The 23,304-nt window shown below is 43.7% G+C and overlaps 1 protein-coding gene across 9 annotated transcripts in view; it reads right to left on the reverse strand.

Annotated features, from left to right (window-relative positions):
- ARHGAP26 (Rho GTPase activating protein 26) overlaps positions 1–13,118 on the reverse strand; it is a 204,690-nt gene extending 191,572 nt beyond the window's left edge. For 2 of the 9 annotated variants that reach the window (XM_077924492.1, XM_077924488.1), the window contains exon 1: positions 12,166–13,116. In XM_077924492.1, coding sequence (XP_077780618.1) covers positions 12,166–12,319 — 154 coding nt within the window. In that variant the 5' untranslated portion in view covers positions 12,320–13,116. Of the gene's footprint in view, positions 1–12,165 lie in introns of all 9 variants that reach the window. The other 7 variants (XM_077924489.1, XM_077924493.1, XM_077924490.1 and 4 more) reach the window with 6 other exon arrangements.
- Positions 13,119–23,304: the final 10,186 nt, after the last annotated feature.

The raw sequence follows: 23,304 nt of genomic DNA on the forward strand, positions 1-23,304 counted from the left end.
GCATTTTCCTGCCTCTCTAATCAGGGTACATATATACTTAGGTAGGTGGCCACGTCATCCATGTTTCCAGTGGATTCTGGCCCAGGGGGAAAACCTATGTCACAATATGCCTTTTAAAATTGTTAAGGTGCCACAATGTGTTGCTTATTTCCTGGAAAAGACACACATAAAAAATATCCCTTTGAAATTTGGTGCTCCCTTCCAGCTGATAAAGGCACCTCCAAGAGCAATGCATCATAAAATTGGGCAATTAGGATTTAATTGGGCAGAAAAGACCATTCTAATGATTCAGTTTTCCCATACTGTACTCCATTTCTTTAAAAGTCTACAAGGCAGGCAGGTAAGCACAGATGCATCATTTTAATTCCCCACAAAGCGATGCATTTATCTTATCCTCATACATTTATATAATATATATTGAAAGAGGGACAACCAATCTTATTGTTCTTTTAATGGGTATGGGCCCCTTCTATGAAGGCCCTTAATACTCCACACTCTCAGGGTGAGGAGACACTTCACTTAAGCCCACTCTACAGTTTTGTTTTGCTTCTAAAAGGGATGAGAAAATCAGTTCCTGGCACGGGACCAATATTAAAAAAAGAAAAAAGGATATAGCATCATGTCCCTACTATTTCACTGAGAGTAGCTGAAGAGGAAGCTCCGCCAGTAAAAATGAGGCAACTTGTTTTTATTTAAAAGCAGAAGTGAGATGAACCAAAAAGCAGGCACATACAGTACCAATCACCACCTCAAAAAAAACAACAACCCCTTTGTCTAGAATTCATGTTGTGGTTATGTGGTATGGACAATATACATCAAAGCCCACAAGCCAGCCATCTATCCAGATCTCACTTAAACCAAGAAAGAGTATGACTCCCAGGACCAAAACTACTGTGCATCTCTACACAACCTCCAAACACTTGACAATGCATTGCTGGTGGAACTCAATGACATGGACAAGTGTATGTTCAAAAAAGAGAATGCAGCTGTAAGAGTAAGATTAGGGAACTGGCTATCCACCCTCTGCTCCCTTTGCCTACACACACCCTCCCCATTCTCTTCTGCCACTCCCAGATTTTTCCTTCCACCCAAATCATGCTCCCAGAAGATAGATAAAGCAAGGGAGGGGAGAGGCAGGATGTGTGGTTTAAACCAAGGGAATCAAGTGTTGTTTTTATTTGACGTATTGTATATGAACGGTCAGTGTGTACAGTAACAATATTTCATGATCTATTTCATTTTATATGTAGAAGTGTTTGAATATCTGGGGATACAAGTTACGTTCAATTTGGGGGAGGCTGGACCCAACTCTAGAAAAGGGTATCCTATAATAAATTTGTTAAAAGGTGCCACAATATTCCTTGTTGTTTGTACGTACTACATAAACCTTAACACATTAAGACAATGCTACCATAAAATTAAAGAGTTAGTCCGACACAATACAAGATTTCCTCCTAAGTTTTTTTTTAACTCCCATGAAACTCGTTAACAAACATTTTTATTAACTGCCAGAACTCTTTTATCATCTGAGACAAACTTTTACAAAGTCAGACTTGCATGGTACACAACCCACAGGGAGGAAATGGCCTCTTCTTCCTCAACTGGTGGCTAACCAGTGACAAGCCTCAGCTAAGTGGGGTGACAGGCAGACAATTAAGCAGCACTGCACTGTGCCATAAAGGATGCAGCCAACCCACATAATACACTGCCTAAGGATGGCATGAGGTTTAAAAGAAAATGTGGCAGACAGATGTAAGAGACAGCTGCAGAAGTTCCAAAGACATAACCCATGTAGTGGTAGCAAAGCTCAACTTCTCATACAAACTATTGTTGTAAAAAAAATATGGGGTGGGCGACAGAAAACAGCATTGCACTTTTGGAGAACGTTTGTTTGAAGCCCTCTGTTATTCAGGCCAACTCTTCTTGCTCCCACTTGCTGACTCAAAACTTGGACTCTCGACTTGGGTGCTGTGATTAAAAAGCTTTATTCCAAAAATCAGCACAGCATCCCAACAAAAGCCAAGCTACAAGCTACAGGATCATAAGGTGTGGCAGAGCTCCACAATACATGGCTGGGCATAAGCTATGACGTTGTTCCAACGCTTGATGTGCCCTCTAAGGTCCCCTTCTGAAGAGTAGGGTGAGCAGACATTTATGCAGTTGCTTTCCTGAGTATCACGACTGGGCAAGCAGGCACTCCTACCAGTAAGCAGTTTTCAAGGTCTATTCATGCCAGCATGGTCAACTCCATGTTCTTGGAGACAGAGGTGGAAACAACGGGACGGGCTCACTGTCTGATCTACCCGTTGGCTCCTCACTGGTAAGGGGAGGTGCTGAGTCCATGCCGGTGGCAGTGACATTGTGCTTGGGATATACGATGATGGCAAGGCAGGCCACTCTTCTGAAAGCCCGATCAGTACTTTCTCTGGATCCAATGAGTTTAGGGAGATCTTCAAAGCAGGAAGCTTACAGGTGGACCAGACTCAGCCTAGTTACCATCCCCCCCCCCCTTTTGGCTTGCCTTCCTGGCCTACGCTGATAAAGTAGTTCAGGAAGAGACGGAAGACAGGTATAGATGAGTACAGAAAGGGGTTGCTGTGGGACCCAAGCCAAAAGCCACAACTGCAGTCTTCCATTACTATGAACAGAACGAAAGGGAGACTGTGGAGATTCTGGTAGAAAATTAACCCCCTTCTCAAATCATTGACAGCTGTTACATAACGTGAAGCCAAGGTCTTTGAATGTAATCTATATCCTTTAAAGCCATTTGCTATGTACTCCTCTGGGATGCGCATTGCAACCTACAGTTTTGCAATTCCAGCACAGATTTGATGTTGCAACTTTCCTTTCCCTGCATAATTTGTGTGTATTTCTTTTTTCCAAATGCACATCTGCATTCGCTCCCGAGTGTCCATCACAAGAGTGCATCCCGTATTACTTGCAGAACACACCATCACTGCACCACACACATAACAGAGCGGAATGGACTTGCCGACTCCCCTTAGGCCTTGTGGAACTTTTATCAACTGGCCTTAAGCAGCAGCAAAAGTTACATCTAAAGCATTGCTATGCACTCATAAAGGACTACCAAGCATTATGTCAGATACGGAAACTGCTCAAAAAGGCTTATGTAGGACATGGCTGTCAGGTTCTCTTTTCATAATAATATACATGCTGGGGAGAGATGGAAATAAAAAAGAAAACATTAACGTAAGGCTTATGGACCCTAACAAGCTGTTGCATTGGCAAAGCAGCCATTAGAACAGACCTCCAAAACTTGTGACCCACCAAACCAAAGACAATCCATCAGCCATATGTTAGGGCCTCCTTAGTGCTTGACAACCTCCATTACCTTTGCAATCCTAGACAAGCAACGACAAACAGAAGGTTTTGCAGCTCCCAGTGGACTGCCTACCATACATGACTAGCTACAAGTTGTGGAGCTATACCAAAATTTCGTAGCTGGTGGTGGAGCCTGCTCGCCGTTAAATTTTGGCATAACCCCTATCTACCGCGCTCCGTCCTACTTAACATCGCTTATGGCTGTGTCTCACCGTTATGCCTTCATTAGAGCTAGGTTCAATGTTTTTCCAACAAACGTGCTGAGACATAGATTCACTAAGGGCCAAGTCCCTTCAATGTGTGCTTGTGAAATGAAAACATCTGAATCTCTACATCATGTTATGTTTATCTGCCCTTTGTACAGTTCAGCCCGTGCTAGTATTCTAAACCCCATAATCCAGCCTATGGCTGACAAACCAGTAGACTTACAGCTTGCCTGGGTACTTCAAGATGTGGATCCTTATATTACCCTACAGGTTGCTAAATTCCTAACAGCCGTCCTCTCGCACAAGAGACGGAACGGAATGTTAGCTGATTATTGATAGTCACAAGAATTTTCTATAATGACATCAGATATTGTTTTTAGTGTAGTGCCAAATTTTTTTAATCTTAATCTTAAACTTTTTTATGAATGGCTAATATCCGTCCTTGAGTGTGTGAACTGTGTTATACTACTTGTGGTTTGTATGAGTCCGCTGTTTTATTTGATTTGTTTTGTTGTGTTGTGCTTCATGATGGGCGTAATAGCCGAATAAACATTTGTTGTTGTAGCTACAAGTTGTGCAGGCCTGAGATCGGAGCAGGCACTCGTGTTCTCTGCTGACACAGTGCTGCAATTTGTAGATTATTGTAGTGAATTCAAAAGGGAAGGTTTGCAAAAGGATTAAAATCCCATTATTCAGAAAACCAAGGAAAAATGCTACCCTTTGATGATGATGAACTCAGAACAGGTGGGAATTGTGCATGCAAGGTGTTGGTTTTTTTTTGCTGTAATACACAAAACCTGCATAATGGTTCATTCTCATCTGTGCTAACCGTCACCCACATATTCAACAATCAGTCGTAGGCTGGAATCTAACTAAGCATGAACAGCAAAAGATAAAGCAGAAGGGGGGGGGGGGAGAAATGTAGCATGATCAGAGCATAAAACAAATCCATTTAATCTAGAACAAAATTAACCCTAGTTGGGGATGAAGCTTAAGTCTGCACTCATAGGAAAGGCAGAAGGAATGGTTTGATTTTAAAACAGCAGCAAATACAAGTTTTAAGAAGGGGCTTTAGATGTTTAACTATCATAAGAATTAGGTCAGACCCTTGTCCAGTTTACCACACCAATTATCTAGCAAGTTTGGCAGGATCTGAGCAGGAGGTTGTGGGATAATGGATCACAGGAGGACAGGTTGGCTCCAAGAACAGCCTAGTTTCATAATGTGACATCTGTAGACATTCACAGTTCAGACTGCCACCATGCAGATCTGCCACAAATTCCAGGCAGGAACAGTTGAAGCAAACACAGTTTGCTGGGTGATGGGGTGATCTTGCCTTGCCATAATGGTCTGTGACACAGCAGCGTGGACCTCCATGCATGCCTTATACCTGGAACCTTGATTGGTACATACATGGATGGTTTCTCCTACTTGACTTCCTGTGCACTTGAGTGCAGAAAAGAGATTTGAAGTCTTCCTTTCTGAAACAGTACTTAAGACTATGATGGAGAACAATCCATCAGGAATCTGCTCTCCAATGGAAATTCCCATCTGTGTCCCATTTAATTCAACAGAACATTCAATGGAAAAGTTTCCAGTGAAGTCAGTGCACTTTCTACTCCTAAAGCACAGAAGAATTGGCTGCTGAGTTTGGACCAGTTGGTCTTAAGGCTACTAACAGAACAAGCATCTGCCCCATACATTCACATTCAGGTCTGGGCATCTTACTCCTTCCCATTGCCATGCCAGAACTTTCATTCTTGTAGATACGAGGCTAGCAGAACCTGGTCTTGAAGGATAGCTCTGCTCCTTTAATACTAGCATGTGTGCAAGTCAGTGCAATGTGTTCAGAAACTTGCTGAGAAGGGTGATGAAAGAAAATATATTTTCCCCTTAAATGTTAAAAATGCAAAAGCTTTTTTAAAAAATAAAAATCTGGAGTTAGCAACTGCATTAACGCAGCAAAAATATAATGGGGGAAAAACCCGAAAAGACTAGATGAAAGTATTTGGCTCCTCATTGTCATTTGGGCAGAAATGGGCAAATAAAGTTATCAAGGAACTTTCCTATGAAAAATGGTTACAACATTTAGGCCTTTTGGTTTAGAAAAAGGGTTAAGATGCAATCCTAACCCCTGGCAAGAGAAAATAACTGATTAGAACTACTCCTCTCCACCAGTGGAGATTTACCAAGGAACATTAATTCATGCAGAGGTTTTTATTCTCTCCTGACAGTCAGCTATGTGGAAACCTTCAATTTAAACACAAAAGTACCGGTACTTGTGCAAACTAGTTTGTGTGTGAAAACAGCAAAATGCACTACAAAGGACTGCAAATCTCACACCCAAAAACATTCAAAGTGTAGGGGGGGCGGGAATCAAGGATAGAATTCAGAGTAGTGCTAAGTGGACTATGTGCATAGGGAACAATGTCCAATCATGAAACAGGACTTCCCTCTCCCTCGCTTCTCCTCCTCTCCCATGCCCCTTAAACCTGATCTGGGGCTTCTCCCAACCCTCCAGAGCAGATTTAGAGGGCGCAGAGGGCACTCAGAGACAGGAGATGAGGGAAATCCCATTTCATGAGCAGCCCTCATTCTATGTACACAACAACTTAACTGAAACCCACCCCTACTGCTGTAATGTATTTAGCTGTCACCTGTTACACCTGATGCAGAGATGCAGCAGTACTGCCTGCTTTCAGTGGAGCACCACCTTGTGCTTCTTCATGAATCTCTCTTTTGGACACGCTCTTCTGCATTGGAAGTAACCAACAGTGCAGAAATCACTGATCCAAATCCCACCTGCTGCAGAGATGAAGAAAGTTTATGAGTGGATTGATGGCTGGTTGTTTGTTTGCAGCATGAACCTCCATTCCCTAGAGAATGCAGCCAAGAAAAGGAGTTCCCCGTTCTTCCAAGTGCAACAGCGGCCATGCCAAGGACTCAGGATCAAGACTAAAAATTCACACCATTTACACTGGCATGTATGGGTGGGCAGACAGGCTAGTACTTTTCGTGGGCTAGTGACTTCTACAAGGTCATCTGCAAGTCTGGAGCAAAAATAATGTAATGTGCGTGCATAAGGCAACATCTGTTTCATAACAACCCCGGCTCTTTACGCATTTCCAATGTGGCCTTTGGGTGCTTGACTGAGTTGCCCAGCCCTTTTTTAGACTGTTCCCTGCTGCTGCTTGTCATATTTGTTAATCTTCAACACCCACTATTCACATTTCATCTCTGAGTCTCACTTGGAGCTTAGCATTTGCAAAATGTTCTGAATAATTTACACATGTCATTATGAGCAAAAGAAGAAGGACATGTGTTGACGAAGAACAGGCCACTCTGAGTATCAAGGAAGTGATAAATGGAGACGAGAGGAAAATGCCACAAGCCCTATTATTCAAAGCTCAGTAAGCCTTAAGAAATATCCCTCAATGCAGATACAGCAACTCATACACTATTTTTAAAGTAATTTGACTGTCCTATTTGTTCTCTACATCTTGGTTCATCAGGAGCTGTTCAGTGCAGTACTTGTACTATCTTGGGAGAAAAAGCACTAACAGTCAAAGACAAAAAGGCTGTTAGTGGTACCTTGGTTTACAAACTTAATCCTTTCCGGAAGTTCATTCTTAAACCAAAGCATTCTTAAACCAAGGCGTGCTTTCCTATAGCAGCGGGGGACTCAATTTACACTCAACAGGAAAAACACGTTCTGCTTCCAAGGCAAAGTTCACAAACCAAAACACCTACTTCTGGGTCTGCAGTATTCTTAATTCAAGTTGTTCATAAACTAAGCTGTTCTTAAACCAAGGTACCACTGTACAGCTCATATACAACAGGCTTGTCCAACCACACTAGAAAAGTAGAGCTGTGAGTCAACTTCATTCCTAATTCAGCCTCCACATTCTCACTTTGCTTCATTTGTGCATATAGCATCTATGCTGGAGATTATGTCATGTCATAAACAAGAAATCTTAAGAACTGCCAAGATAGCTATATGTCTCATCCTCAAACACATCAGAGCCTAGAGAGAGAATATATTGGGCCTGAAATTCAAAGGACAAACAGTACTGAACTGGTAGGATGCTTGCACTAAATTCTATGGCATCGAGTCCAGATTCTTGGAGCTCTTTGAATCTTGATTTTCACACCCAGAAATTGGGGTTTGCCACCCCCCACCCCCATCTGAATTTTGGGACATGGGGAACAAGTAGAATATCTACAGAAGGAGAATACTCCTGTACATTAATAAAAGGATAAACATTTTAGGGTTGTGTTTTATTCTTAGGTTTGGTTTTACTGTTGTTCTTATTCTTACACTGTGAGTCACTTTGAAATGGCTTCATGTAAAAAGTGACAAATAAATATAATTATTAAGAAGAATAAAAATTAAATAATGAATAGGGTATTTATGCAGATCGTTCCAAGTAGAAGAGAACTACAATTTGTAAAGTTCCAGAATGCTCCGAGGACTTTATTAGAATTGCAGTCTCATCAACCAGGCTATTTCAAATATCACGAGTTTTATGTCCCATTATCTTACCAGAAAGAATTCTGTGGAACTGCAGGCAGTTTATGCCACAATAAGATGCTAATTCTAAACCAGATAGCAATCTCTCACATGTGGAAAAACACAAAGGCTGCGATTATACTGCTGGTCACGAGCTGGCGAAATTGTGGCTATGTTCTCCATTCAAAATATAAAAAGACAAGTTCAAAGTAAAATTCCGAACAGGCATGATCAGGACCTCTATGAGGAGATTTCAGATAAAAAAAGCAGCACAGAGCTTGCACACTTCAAATGTGACCCAAAAGTGGGAGGAAGGGTCGTGAAATAAACTTCACAGCTACAGCTGGATGCTTCTGAGCAATCCTACAACTGCAATCCCAAAGAACACAGGCCATGAATAGTCAGGCCAGCTGCCCTCCTTTTTGGATGAGCAACTCAATGCATGCTAGTGGGAGCCAAAAATAAGTTGAGGCATGCAAAGCTCCCGAGCTGCCGTGTCAAGTGGGAATGCAGCATCATGTCACGTGGCAGCATCTTGATATCTGTCAACACAAGGCTTTGTCCCAAAGGAACCCCTGCAAAGCAATAAAAATAAAAGCATGCATCTGTTCGACCAGCATGGCTGGAAGGTCTCGGAAACAGAAGCTAAAATGAAATTAAAGGGGCTCTTGGAACTGTGCTTTCAAAGAAACGTAGAAATAACTGCATAGCAGAACCCAGAAATTTATATTATGCCACACCCCCAGTGCCACACATTCACAGGTACTCACTAGACTCCTACACAAATACATTGCACATTTCCGCCAGGTTCAAGGATTGGCAGATCCTTTTGGCCCATCCCAAGTAGGGATGAGCCAAATGGCAGCCGGTCCCACACAGGCTGATGGAGGTGGCCCTCTCTGTCTCCCTCTGGTGCAGTCAGGTGGAATGGAGACAGTTCTGAGGAGGCCCTAAAAGAGTTATAGCAAAATACTTGAACTGCTTGCCTTAGCCTAGGATGCAATCGGCAGCAGAAACAGCAGCAAGTGAAGTTGCCTAGTATTATTTGGTTAGCCAGCCATTAATGCTGCACGCCTATCACATTACCAATCATTCACCATACTCTTATAAATACGTCAGCACGATAATGGCCCCCACAAGATTACAGTTGGTTTGCTTGGATCTCTGTTTAGGTAATAAAAATGTCAACATATTGGCTTGGATCCTAAATTAACTTAAGGAAGATCAGGCCACACCTCCCCCAAGGTGCTCTAGAGAGCGGGGGCTGCGGGGGGGGGGAGGCTTCTGAAAATGCACAGAGAGGGTGGTGGGAAACTTTCCTTCCATGAGCTTCCTTAAGTCAACTTCTCTTAGAATGTCAAGTCTGGTTTTGAGGAAATTCCTCTACTTTTCAGCAGCTCCCCACATCCTACTCCACAATCTTCCAGAGGGCCTTTGGGAGAGGGTGGGAGTTTATCCTTCCTTCCCACTGATAGGTATAATACTGGTCCAACATACAAGAGTAAAACTCTAGTGAGATAATGGGCAGCCAAGAGTCAATTCTGGACACGTAGACTGTTACCTCTTGTGTTCAGATAACTGGTACAACTTCTGTAACTTGTTTTCCATAAACACATGAAGAAAAACAAATGCAATTCACTCAAATGGTCAAAAGCCCAATGGTGTGATACATACACTCTCCTTAGATCAGTGTTCCCCAACCTTGGGCCTCCAGCTGTTTTTGGACTACAATTCCCATCATCCTTGACCACTGGTCTTGCTAGCGAGGGATGATGGGAGTTGTAGTCCAAAAACAGCTGGAGGCCCAAGGTTGGGGAACACTGCCTTAGATAGGAGAAACTCCAGATTCCATGGAATCAAAGGAATGGAGCCATGTGAGGGGTAAATCAGCATCAGAAAAAAATGGGCAGGGCAAAGAGATGTAAGGGAGTCTCTCCTACCCAACCTGTAATCCTGCTCCAGGATTTCATTCAGTAACTTGGAGTGTACAGATGTACACACTTCTACAAAATCAAGGCCAAGGTGTATCAATACTACTGCACAGTTTCAAAGTTACTAGCTAATAGAAAGTCATCGCAGGCATCGAATACTGTTGCCAGCCTCTAGTTTTCAAAAGACTTCATTCCCAAAAATCACACTTCCCAACAGGTTGGGATTTTGCTGGCTGCAACAGTCAGGTTCTACCACACACCTTTATCTCAATGGGCTTAAGTTCAACAATTGAATTCTGCAGGAACTATATAAGATTACGACTTTGCCTACAAGGAGACTATTTTATCACTTGGGGCTTTCTGAGCAACTCTCTCAGGTAGGCAGGTTCTCCTGTGCCTTGCCATACACATACATTTCCCAAGAATGCTATGTCATTATCAATGACAAGCAAGTGAGCACAAACAATGCCAGTGATGAGACAGACAAAGCCCTCAAGGCTTGTTTAGTACAATTAATTCTTTCAAAGAGCTCATCATAGGAGTGCAATTATTTGCCTTTGGCTCACAAAGAAGCAGACCAAACAGCAGGCCACCACTCAATACACACCGCTGGACTGCTTCAGAATGAACCATTTCAGCAGACACGTACGCAAATTGTGTCTCAAGACCATGAATTCAAAGGCTGTGTACACACTATACCTTTAAAGAACATTTGAAGCTCGCTCTTTCCTGCAAAGCATTCTGGGCACAGTATTTTACCTCTCACAGAGTTACAATTCCCAGCAACCATTAAACTCCAGCACCCAGAATTATTTGAGGGAAAGAATTGTGTACATGAATGCCTCTGGAATTTTGAAGAGAAGGGGCAAGAACCATAGGGAGTAAAGTTATTCGGGGGACATGGCCTAGTAGCATTAAAGAAGATCTTCTTAAGCGTTCTTAAAAGTTCACACAATTTAGATGCTTACAAGCTAGTACCATTGTTCTGCTAGTTTTCCACTATTGCAAATTAACAGAGAACCCAAGTGATTTTAAGATTTCCATGGAAATTCCAAGTGAGTGCACATAACGCCTGTAACGTTTGTTTTCCTGGTACTCTGCCCTCCACCATTCCGCAACAATATCCTGTGACTGAAGAATTTCAGATGCAAGGACAGCTCTGCCAAGTGCTAGAGATAGAGGGAAATACAACTGTTTTTAAGCCAAACTGGCCAGTCTATAAAACAGCAGTAGGAAACCTTGGGGCGGGGGCGAAATGCAACCTTCCGAGCCCCTCTTCCTCTGGCTCTTGGGGCTGTCACTTAGGCAATACTCACAAGGAGCCCCACTTTGCACCCTTCTTGCGTGTTTTTGCCTGGCAAGAATATGTCCTTGAACTCCAATAATGCCATTTGTTTTCCTGATTGAGGATGGAGAGAGGTGGGTGTACATGCGTGTAGAAATCTCTTGCTGGAATGTAGGCCACTGTACATTCACACCCACTGCTCCTTCCAGGTTTTTCCCCTGGTCATGACTACCATTGGACTATGACCTGCATAAGGTTGCTCAATGAGGAAATGTGGCCCTTGAGCTGGAAAAAAAAGTCCACCTTTGCTGTACACCACCAGTTCTCTTTGAATTGTTATACACACAGGCCTTTCACTTTCACAAAAGGGCCAGGAGGAGTCCAATGATCAGTCAACAATAGCAGACATGCTTTTAAAACTATATAACCAAAGCAAAAAAGCCAGTTAGTCTACAATCAGACTACTTTTTATATAATGCCACTATATAAAGAAAGGCTGTTCTTATCTTCCCTCAACACCTGTGCACTGTGCACATGCTCAGAGATTCACATTAATACTGCTGTTTCTAAGAGAAGCATAGCCATTAACTACAGAATATGAACTTTCTCATTAGGTTTGTAGTCTGGTATTAAACAGCCAGATTTTCTCTGTCCTCTGTGGGGGTTTTTAATTGTTTTTCCACATGCTTTTCTCTCTACCATGCATCTCTCTCTACCTGTGCTATACACCAATGCAGGTGAAATTTCAAGGATTCTAATACTACTGAGTCAGATCTGATCCACGGTTTCCCTTTCAGATTTAAGACACCATAACAACCACAACCCCTTCATCATTCCCCCTTGCCATTCAGACGCCTGACACCCTGACACCGCAGGGAGATTGTCACTCACTCTTAAGGGCTGCAATGAGCGACTTCCCATCTTTTATGAGCTCCTTGATGAACTTGTTGGTCTTGTCCAGTTCAGCTTCGTGAGACTTCAGCCTCTCTCGGAACTGAGGGCTGTCCAAACAGCAGTCACTAAATTCCAAGGCAGGTAGACCCATGGTTCTGGGGTGGATGTGTGTGTCTTTTTTTCAGAGCCCTTCCAAAACTAAACCTTTTGCAAAAAGCAAATCAGCTGGAAAGAAGCAACACACAGGGAATGAACCGTCCTTCCCAAAACGCTTCAGAAACAAAACAAAACAGCTTGTAAAAATTGCAAGTATATGCAGTTCATTCAACAAAATTAAAATATTCACCCACTGAGCGAGCAGCCTTGATTCTGCTCTCCCGGGAGGTCAGTTTTTTCAGAGCCCCCGGAGGCAAAACAATTGAAATGATGATGGTGATGATGATGATGATGATGATGATGATGAGCAAGCAGGTCAGGCAAGGTTTTGCACCGAGGAGGAGCTGCTTCAGATGCCAGGGGGAGAGGACAGGAGCCGTTTGGAAGAGGGGGGCGGTGCTGCTGCTGCTGCTGCTGTGGCTGCTGCCGCCGCGGTAGTAGTAGCAAATGCCGCTGCCGCCGCCCGAGGACTGCTCATGGCGAGAGCTCCCAAGCACGCTGCAAATTCAAGGCGAGGCGACCGCTGCTGCTGCCGGGTCCTTCTCTGCCTCTTCTCCCTCGACCCGGCCAATGCTGCTGCTGCTGCTGCTGCTGCCCCCGCCGCGTAAGATAAGAGCGCCCGGCAAGGTCTCTCGCGCGGCCTCTAGCAGCGGCTCCTCAGCTCAGCGCAGCCACCTCCGACGGCATCCGGGATCCGCCGGGAGACTCCACTTCCCCATTGGAACGCGGGGCATCTTTTTTTTCCCGACCGCGTCGTCAGGAGGCGGAGTGGGGGGGGGCGGTGTTTGGGTTTTGTTTTTTTTCCCCTCTCTCTTTTCCCCCCTTCCTCAGAACGCAGCCCCGCCCCTCTCGCGCCCGCCGCAGCCAATCAGCGCCGCGCCTGCTCGCGGGGCAAAGAAAAGGGAAGGGAGAAAAGATGTCCCTGCGATGACAGGCCGGCGGGGGAGGGAGGGGCCAGAGTTCTGTCAAACCGCATGGAGCGCCTTGTGTGTGTATATATGTGTATGTGCGCGTCCTCCCACCGCCGCCCTCGCTCTTTCCCGCCTTCTTAAAGGCACAACCTCCAAGGGAGGGGAAGGCGAGGGTTGCTCAAGGGCATTTCTCGTAAACCTGTTGCTGAACACTGAAGGGAACCCAGCCATTTTCTCTGCAGGGAACCAATTAAGCAGGCCCCTTGAGGCATGTTTTTGGCACGGAGAGGTAGTGGGGACTGAGCCTAGCAGTCCTTTGCAAACAACCACAAGCCACGTTTCTTCTGGCCTCGGCTCCACACACACAAAAAGAGGTCCTTTTCATAAGGGGCGTCACCTTCTGTTTCCCCTACTTCTTTTTGGCCCCTGCGTTCCATATCAGCCTGAAATACAATTACTGTATTTTCTGTGCCTGCTGGTCTCGTTCTGCTTTTTGACAAGCAGGGCAGAAATTTCCCCCACGGGGGCAATTTCCCCCCAACTAGAAAGCGCTTTACCTGTAGAGCTTTTGCCTGGTTGGTAGTATGACTCCTGCAGAGCAAGCTTATTGTGAACGTCCGCGTCCATTTCATAGGTGTATAAAACAGCTTAAGCGGTGGCCGACAGCTGTAGTCAGACACACACTCAGTCTCTGTCTCATTCTTTTGCAAACTGGCTATACAGTACTTCTTTCCCCCTCTGTCTATCCCCTCCCTTTCTCAGCTGGAGATCTGTTACTTTCTGTAAGCTCTGGTTAATAATGCATTTCAAAAGCCAGAGATTTTCAACTATTAGCTTCCATGGATAAAACATTAGCCAAACACCCTGGGCCTGGGCTATTAGCCAGTAAACACACCAGCCAATAAATTATCAGCCAGCAGCCACTATAATTGGGTAACCCAATTATATTTGCCCAACATATATTAAATAATACGGTCCCAACCTTTAACACATATGTATGTAAGAATGTTTATAACATGAACCTTGCTCCAGGAAGAAGAAAATGACCATGAATCACTACTGCATGTTATCTGATTTATATGTAAGGAAATTTACAATTGCCTACTGATTAAAAAAAAAAAATAGCAAAGAGAGGGAGACTAGACTGGCTAAGAAGAGCCAGATGGCAACCCTATTTTTCAGGGCTTTTGTCAGGATTAATGCATATGAAAGGGTGGCAGGAAGCTGATTTTATCACTTTTTAACATAAATGAAGACTTTTGTTATCCGGTACATTTTACACACCCAAAAACACTGTAGAAACCAACATTGCACCAGACATTCCCCATTGTCACATTATTGAGGAAATAGTGTGATATATTTCTAACAACAATCCTTGAATTCTTTCACCATATTACTATGTCCCTGATCACCCTTCCATCTGTGTTTAGGATTATCTCTTCCATGAAATGAAGGAATTAGTTGTTTCAGGTAATTTGCTGTGCTCTTCAAAACAGATGGGCAGAGTTAGCATGATTCTAACCAACTCAATGCTTCAGTTGTTTCACTTATATGCCATCATACGCCTTCGCTACCAACTTCATGAACAAGTCGTGTATTCTTGTAAAGTATCACAGTAAAGTCTTAACTGCCCCAGTTTTAAGATACCAGCAGTATCCCACTAATCCTCGTCTTACACTGTACTTCAGTCCTATCCTCTGATGAAAGCTAGTCATGTGCAAGGATCAGTACAATCCTTTTCTTTTACCCTAGTGGCCTTAGTGGAATTGACTCCAAGGTAAGCAAGTATAGGGTTGCAGCCAAATGTAGTACTGAACTGTCCTCCTTCCTTCACTATTCTGCCAGAATAAATACAAAGAGGACACTGCAGATATGCAACAACAACAAAAGAGTCCCACCCCAGCCCTAATTGCCCTTTAGATTGCATCTAAAGTCTTTGTACATATGGTGGTATTATGGCTGGTCTCGCAGCAGTGCAAAGTCATGCCTCTACAGTATTTTGGAAAAGAAAAGTGCACAGGTACATAAAAGCAATGTCTGGGAAAAGGAGCACACACCTCAAGATTAATGGCAGGAGCCCATGGCATAGTCTGCTCCCAGCTATATAACACATTTAAAGGAAAATGTAATACAAACATTATGACTCAGAACACAAACACCAACCCATGTGTCTCTACTGCAGCATCTGAATGCTTCATTTCAGAAGTGAGGGTGTGTATATTTCCTTATCCCTTCCCCTCCCAATGGAGATATTATATCTAAGCAGTAGAAATGGTTCTGTTTTACAGTGTAAGCTGATGTCTTGACATGTATTATTGGGATTCAGGGCTTTAATTCCAACCACATATTTCACCCCTACCCCCCCCCCACAAAAACCACTTGTGGACCAGTCCTGTGCATGCATTATTTGAACTACAGTTCAATAGAAAAATGCATAAGATTACAGGCTCACTGCATTTCCTATACCACTAGCAGAGCTAAAGAGCCTGCTGGGTTGCAGAGCCATATAGGTTCACTCTTGAACAGGCATGAAGATTGAATAAACGGCTAATTGAATTGCCTTTGAAAGGGCTGAAGAGGGGGGAAACTGTGAATGAGAAATCTGAGAGCACTACTATGCCAGATTTTTCCTTTCATCTTCCAACTAGGAGACAGAAAGAGGAAGAGTAGCTTCCAAGAGTTATGCAATATAAATGTGTGGTTTTTAAACTACCTTCAGGGAACATTTTTCATATCAACTTGTCTGCCATGGAGTTTCTGCACCTTGCAGAAATTTATAGGGCAGACTGTTAGGCGTATACACAACTTATGCAAGGACCTAGACAAGGTGTGAGAAATTAAAACTGTCAACCTGGCAGAAGCCTAGGGGCAAGCCTAGCCTAGCAGCACAGTAAAGCTTTTTCTACTGGCTGCCTTCTAGGACTATAGGCATCGCCAAGTACGGATGCAAACAGTAATCAACAGCAAAAGCCACTCTCTCTAGTATAGAGGTAGGAAACATTTTCAGCCCAATGGGTCCGATTCAGAAGCCCCTCACCACACCCAACAAACCACTTGGACCCATTTTTCCTTTGCAGCGCAGTTTGAACTCAAGCCACTCTGCAAGGTCACTGCTAATCAACTGATTGTTGTGGATTTTAAGCCTTGCTTCCAGGAGGGATCAGCTCCACTGGGAAGCTCCTGTTGGAAGCTCCCAAGTTGAAGGAACCCCAGACACCAATTGCAAGCCTGCCAAGCAACAACTGCAAGTGCATTTTAAAGCACTCAATAGTTCACTTCCTGTCTTATCTTTACCTGTTCTACAGACCTGGTGTTAGGGTATTTAAGAAGAAGAAGAAGAAGAGTTTGGATTTGATATCCCGCTTTATCACTACCCAAAGGAGTCTCAAAGCGGCTAACATTCTCCTTTCCCTTCCTCCCCCACAACAAACACTCTGTGAGGTGAGTGGGGCTGAGAGACTTCAGAGAAGTGTGACTAGCCCAAGGTCACCCGGCAGCTGCATGTGGAGGAGCGGAGACGCGAACCCAGTTCACCAGATTACGAGTCTACCGCTCTTAACCACTACACCACACTTAGTTAGTTAGTTAGTTAGTTAGTTAGAAGATCTGAAGATCATCTGAAGATCTATGGGTGGTTCACAGCATAAAATTACAAAATAAAAACATGAAATGTAATAAAAACAAGAACAAAGACAAAGCAGCCACAGTAGGAAGACCCTACCTGGTAAATACATATAAGAGTTATTTCCCTTCCTGGGACCACCTTGCTGTCCTTGCTTCTGTTAATAAAGAACTGTCATGTGGGGCGGAAGGAAGATCTGAGGACCATATGAGAGCAACAAGGCATCAATCAGGCGCCAAACACAGGAACCAGAATATTAGGTGTGAGTGGGCGGGTGAGCAACAGCAGACATTCAAGATCCAGATTTCACTGAGAGGAACAGTGGATACAGGTATCCTGCCATAAAGGTAAAGGTAAAGGTACCCCTGCCCGTACGGGCCAGTCTTGACAGACTCTAGGGTTGTGCGCCCATCTCACTCAAGAGGCCGGGGGCCAGCGCTGTCCGCAGACACTTCCGGGTCACGTGGCCAGCGTGACATCGCTGCTCTGGCGAGCCAGAGCCGCACACGGAAACGCCGTTTACCTTCCCGCTAGTAAGCGGTCCCTATTTATCTACTTGCACCCGGGAGTGCTTTCGAACTGCTAGGTTGGCAGGCGCTGGGACCGAACAACGGGAGCGCACCCCGCCGCGGGGATTCGAACCGCCGACCTTTCGATCAGCAAGCCCTAGGCGCTGAGGCTTTTACCCACAGCGCCACCCGCGTCCTGCCATAGGAGAGGATAAAGACCTGCTGAGATTGTAGAAACCACAATGCCCACCAGACCATATGAGGACAAGATCTAGGGTGCAGTGCGGAAGGATAACATAATACTTTATTTAGGATATTGAAGTAGCTAAGGCTAGACTTCCTTGGTTGTCCCATCCCATATTTGTTAAGGGTGAAGCCGGGAACATCAGGACTGGGATGGCCGCATAAGCAATTCACACCCAGAGAGAACGAAACTAAACTCTCTAGAGACATCTTCTGGCTGATTCAGGCACAGCTCTGATATCTTGCAGAAAAGTCAGGTTATGTGTGGCTTCAGAGAGTGATTTCACCCAGAAAAAGATGGTGAATAGAAACAGAAACAAATTAATTTAAACCTATGGACCATAAAGATTTGCTAATCGCATCAGGCTACTGGCATCCATCGGGGAATTGTGTCATCTTAAAGCCACAACACACTGTTCAGTTCTTTTAGATACACTAGTTAAGATTGTTTAACTGTACACCTGAAAATGTACCACATAAATGTGACCATGTGTTTGAAAACACATGTGCCATGTAGGAACAAGTCAGGTAGCCACAATCAGTTATAGCCAAAGTAACCAATTTCTGAACCAGCCGTTGTTGCTGCTGCTTTTACAGTATTTTGATCTGCAACAATTAGCAGAATGGGCTGGGTTATGCAAACTGAAGCAATCACCTCAAGCGCTGCATACACAGCCAGGCTCTCCGCCTCTAACTCCTCCTTCGCTAACTTGCTCTAGGAAGGGTCAAGAGCAGGCATGGGCAAACTCGGCCCTCCAGATGTTTTGGGACTACAACTCCCATCATCCCTAGCTAGCAGGACCAGTGGTCAGGGATGATGGGAGTTGTAGTCCCAAAACATCTGGAGGGCCGAGTTTGCCTATGCCAGGTCAAGAGGCAGGGCAAGAGTGTTCATGCTGCAGCAGCGAAAAATGCTGTCTAAAGTTGGGAAGGGGGGTAGGTTTAAAGTTGCAACAAAAAAAGGAGCATTTTTACCCTACCAGCAAACTGTGGCAGTGACTGCATGTCCAGAATGCCTCAATCTGAAGAAGGACCCCCTTAGTCTTTCCCAGAGTGAGGCAGGGAGTGGGGAGGAGGGGGGTGAGTCAGAAAGCCCAGACCCTCCAAGTGTCCCTATTTTCTAGGGACAGTCCTGGATTTACAGCAGCTGTCCCGGTTTCTGATTTGATCCCAGAACATCCCGCTTTCCCTTAGGACATCCCTATTTTCATCAGAGAAATGTTAGAGGGTACAGAGTTATGCAAACCCTCCCCCACCCCCCCGAAGCCAAGGAGATAAGTAACAATAAAACCTTAAGAAGACATCTGAAAGCAGCCCTGTATAGGGAATTTTAAAAAAATGTTTAATATTTTATTATGTTTTTATATATGTTGGAAGCTGCCCAGAGTGGCTGGGATAACCCAGTCAGATGGTCGGGGTATTAATCATCATCATCATCATAGAATAGGACGTCCCTATTTACATCAGAGAAACGTTGGAGGGTATGAAAACCTTGCTGTGACTAAAACAGTGGCAAAAAAAGTAAGCAGAGAGGCAGAGTGGGGAGGACCAGCAGCGCCAAGGGAGAGAAAGAGGAGGGGTGGCAGCTGCTCAGGCAGTGCAATCTCTTGCACCAGCCCTGCTAATAGATTATGATATTTAGCTTCATACTGTTGAAAGCTCCATTTGCTGCTAAAGCAAGAGAAGTGGGTCAGACTGGGTTTCTTCCCTAACCCTTTTCAGCATATGCTCATTGAGGAATCCCAGTTTCCTCCGGTGCCCTCTATGCAACAGCTGAACCAGATAGCACTTCCTGTCTGGGAAGGGGGCATGGATTGTGCCTTTAGAAAATAGCCTAAATTGCGCAATGTTCTATCCACCACGGCACACTGTCTCAGATAACCTGAGGACATTTCTTCACAGCTTAAAACTTTCACCAAGCTTGAACGCTCGCTGTTCCTTAACAGTTTTAAGCCGTGTTCAGTACCCATCTGGTTTCACGGCCTTGTGATAATAACTGTTTAGCTACCCACAGCCTCCTTTTGGAGCTCTGTTAATGACCTTCGTCTTTCTTTCGCCTTTCTGCATATTCGTTACAACACACCCCTGCTTTGCTTTCTCTGAGCTCAGATGAAGGAATATTCTTTTTTTAGTTTCCTCTTTCTTTCGTTCCTCCTCCCCCGAGTGTGCTGCCAGTGCAGAAACTCTAAGCCTTTGGCCCAGCTCCACCTGACTCAAATGTACATCTGCAACAATTTAGTTCTAATAGAATTGATTTACTAACCCAGTCGTGGCTGACTACAGCTGGTCTTAAAGAATCTGGTGTCAGTGCATGTTATAAAACAGTACTATTTCAATGAAATCACCAGGGAGAAGACCTGAGAAACAGCAAACTATTTCCCACAAGTAATTAGAACCCAATCTCAGCTATAAAGGTGAAAAAGCTTATGGGTTGGGATTGCCATTGTTGTTCTGGCAAACCTCCTGTGCCTTTGGCAGCTGCAGAAGTAATAACTCAACAGATGAAGTTTCTTTCCCCAGGACAGAGTCAGAGTAAAGGGGAAAGCTCTCCCTGTTGCTTATCCACCTCTAATGCGGCTGTAACAGGCACAAGGGATCTGTCAGAAGGATGGTGACAGCTCTGTTATGGGGGGTCGGGAGACGCCATGCCACAAAATCCTTAATCAAATGTTATCATTTTATTGGGGTTGCTTTCAACATTTTATGTCCTTTCCCGAATGTTGAAAACATGAGTGCAAGAAGCTAGAAAAACCACTGGTTTTATGGTGGTACTGTAAAAAAAAAAAAGGAAAAAAAAGATCAGGTGTGAATAAGGCCAAACTAGGAGTTAAGTTAAACATCTGGTTGCATTGATATTCACACATTTTACGTATTGTTTGGGTGAACCTTCTGACCTTGCAAGCTAAACTCTGGAGCTGCATCACAACATATGACAACGTAGCTCACCTTTCCTCAAAGACGGACTTCTTTTGCTCCCCCCCCCCCCCATATCTTTAAAGATTGCAAAGGGCTGAAGAGATTCCCGGATCCTGCAGGCAGACTTTTGTGTCAGTGGAAAGCTCCCAGTGGAATGAACTTGCATCCATGTCTTAGATGTCTGATAATTCATTAGCACTTCATAATTAATTGCTGATTTCATTGCTTAAATTCGTATTATTCCTTTCTGATTAGAAAAAGGTTATCAACACCTGAATGAGAAATGACTAGCTCGCATCATGTTCAATATAATAATTTTATCCATGCAGTCAACTAACTGTTAATGGAATATCAATGATTAATGATAAATTATAAAGAAATAATAAATTGACATGCAAATGGATTTTGATTATCTGTATGAAATTGACTCCAAAGTGTTGAATTATTTAAAAGCACATCTTTTTTATTTTGATTAGTAGGCTAGTGTAGATATTGATACAGTCATATAAAGGAACTAGAAAAAGGGCACAATCCCATGGTCCCTAGGACAGCATTCCAGGAACCACAGAAAGAGCAGGCTTCCTCTTTGCCTATGCAAACACTCACAGCCACCCATTCTCTAGTGGTGCAAGGAAATAGGGGAAAGGAGTGTGTGGTGGGGATTAGATCAAAGGGGGCCTTGGGTTGGCCCTATCCAAAAGTCTCATGGTTCTCTTGGCACATCCATAGAATGGCAAGAACCAATGCCAGCCCTGAGCTCAAAACAAATATGAGGGGATGGGGAAACGGGAGCACCAAAATTATCTAAGTAGACCATCTGTCCCCTCAGTTTTTAGTCTGGCCAACACAAGTCCAATAGGGCTAGAATATGGTTGTTCCTTTGCCAAAGACTTCATCTCCCTGCTATAGTAAGGGATCTTTAAAATTTCTCTCTCTTTCTCTTGCATGATAATAAAGTGGCATGAACCCCATACGCCCTCACACAAATAAATCAAGTTTTAGCAGTTTGTTGTTGTTGTTTAGTCGTTTAGTCCGACTCTTCGTAACCCCATGGATCAGAGCACGCCAGGCACTCCTGTCTTCCACTGCCTCCCGCAGTTTGGTCAAACTCATGCTGGTAGCTTCGAGAACACTGTCCAGCCATCTCGTCCTCTGTTGTCCCCTTCTCCTTGTGCCCTCCATCTTTCCAAACATCAGGGTCTTTTCCAGGGAGTCTTCTCTTCTCATGAGGTGGCCAAAGTATTGGAGTCTCAGCTTCAGGATCTGTCCTTCCAGTGAGCACTCAGGGCTGATTTCCTTATTTAGCAGTTTACTCATAGCAAAATGGACAAAAACTAAGAAAATTAAGCGAGGGGTGCAGTTAACTAGTCCCACTAGTGGAAGCCCACACAAGGACTTCTAGTAGTGCAATGAGGCTAATTCCAGTCCTGCTCCGAGTATTGTCATAAAAACCACAGGCCAAACAAAACTGTTATTCTACAGTGCACTGTCGTTTATCAAAACGTGTCAAATTAATTAAGGAGTACAAGTTGGTGCTTGGCTCAAGGACAATAACTCTTTCTATTATCATTTTAAAAACATCATTTGTGCTGTCTGTTTGAGTAACATGGACACATACATGCATCTCAGATTCAACAAGCAGTGCATTATTATCTAGAGAAGTCCAGCATGATTCCCATTAGTGTTGTGTGAGGCCGGGGAAATGTCAGCTACAGTTGTCCCAGACACAAAGATCTAACTATTTGCTTGTATTTCCATAATTTTACTCATTCTGATGATAGAACTGAAATCTGCCTAAGACTGATTCACACTAGAGCCGTGCATTTGATTTGGAACAAATGAACAATTGAAGTGAATGGAGCTCAAGCTGCCTCCGTTGCCATATGCTCCGAGACAAATGCTCAGAAGTGCAAGTGGATATGAAGCAGCAAGGGTGGTAGTTCAGTGACGGAGCATCTGCTCTCCTTAGGCTAGGAAAGACACATGCCTGAAACCCTGGAAAACCACTGCCAGACAGTATAGACAATACTGAGCTACATGGACCAACGGTCTGACTCATTTAAGGCAGCCTCCGATGTTCCTTCACACAGTTAGATGGTTGAGAAAAACAGAGCTCCTGAAATAATAGTCTTAAGGGGCTAGGAATGTGATGCACCCAAAATTATGGCTTTGAAAATCAGACACTAAGTACTCCCTCAGAATGGCTAATATATGAAAACTTGCATAGCAATTTTTGCTGATCATTGCAGAGCTTTTGCACACATCATGGCTTGGAGCAGAAACCCTCACTCGGTGTTGCTTAGCAGCCTTCAAATAGTTACTGGAAACTTTTTCTCCTTTCTGTTTCTGGGGGGGCGGGCAGGCAATTTCTATACACAAAAGACTTGTGTATTAATCAAACATTTTTGAAGGATATAGATTTTTAATAATTACCCCCAACAAAGCAGGAACATAATACATAACATGTTATGTTATGTTATGTTATGTTATGTTATGTTATGTTATGTTGTTATGTTATGTTGTTATGTTATGTTGTTATGTTATGTTATGTTATGTTATGTTATGTTGTCATGTCATGTCATGTCATGTCATGTTGTTATGTTATGTTATGTTATGTTTTATGTTATGTTATGTTATGTTATGTTATGTTATGTTATGTTATGTTATGGAACCTTTTTTAAAAAGAGAAGATTCACCATTCATTCCTACACTATGCTAAACTTTGTGTTGTACTTCAGCAAATCCTATGCCAGTTTGTTCTCTGCTGCAGTGTATTGAA

The sequence above is a fragment of the Podarcis muralis genome, chromosome 2, assembly GCF_964188315.1.
Source record: "Podarcis muralis chromosome 2, rPodMur119.hap1.1, whole genome shotgun sequence".
NCBI lineage: Eukaryota > Metazoa > Chordata > Lepidosauria > Squamata > Lacertidae > Podarcis > Podarcis muralis.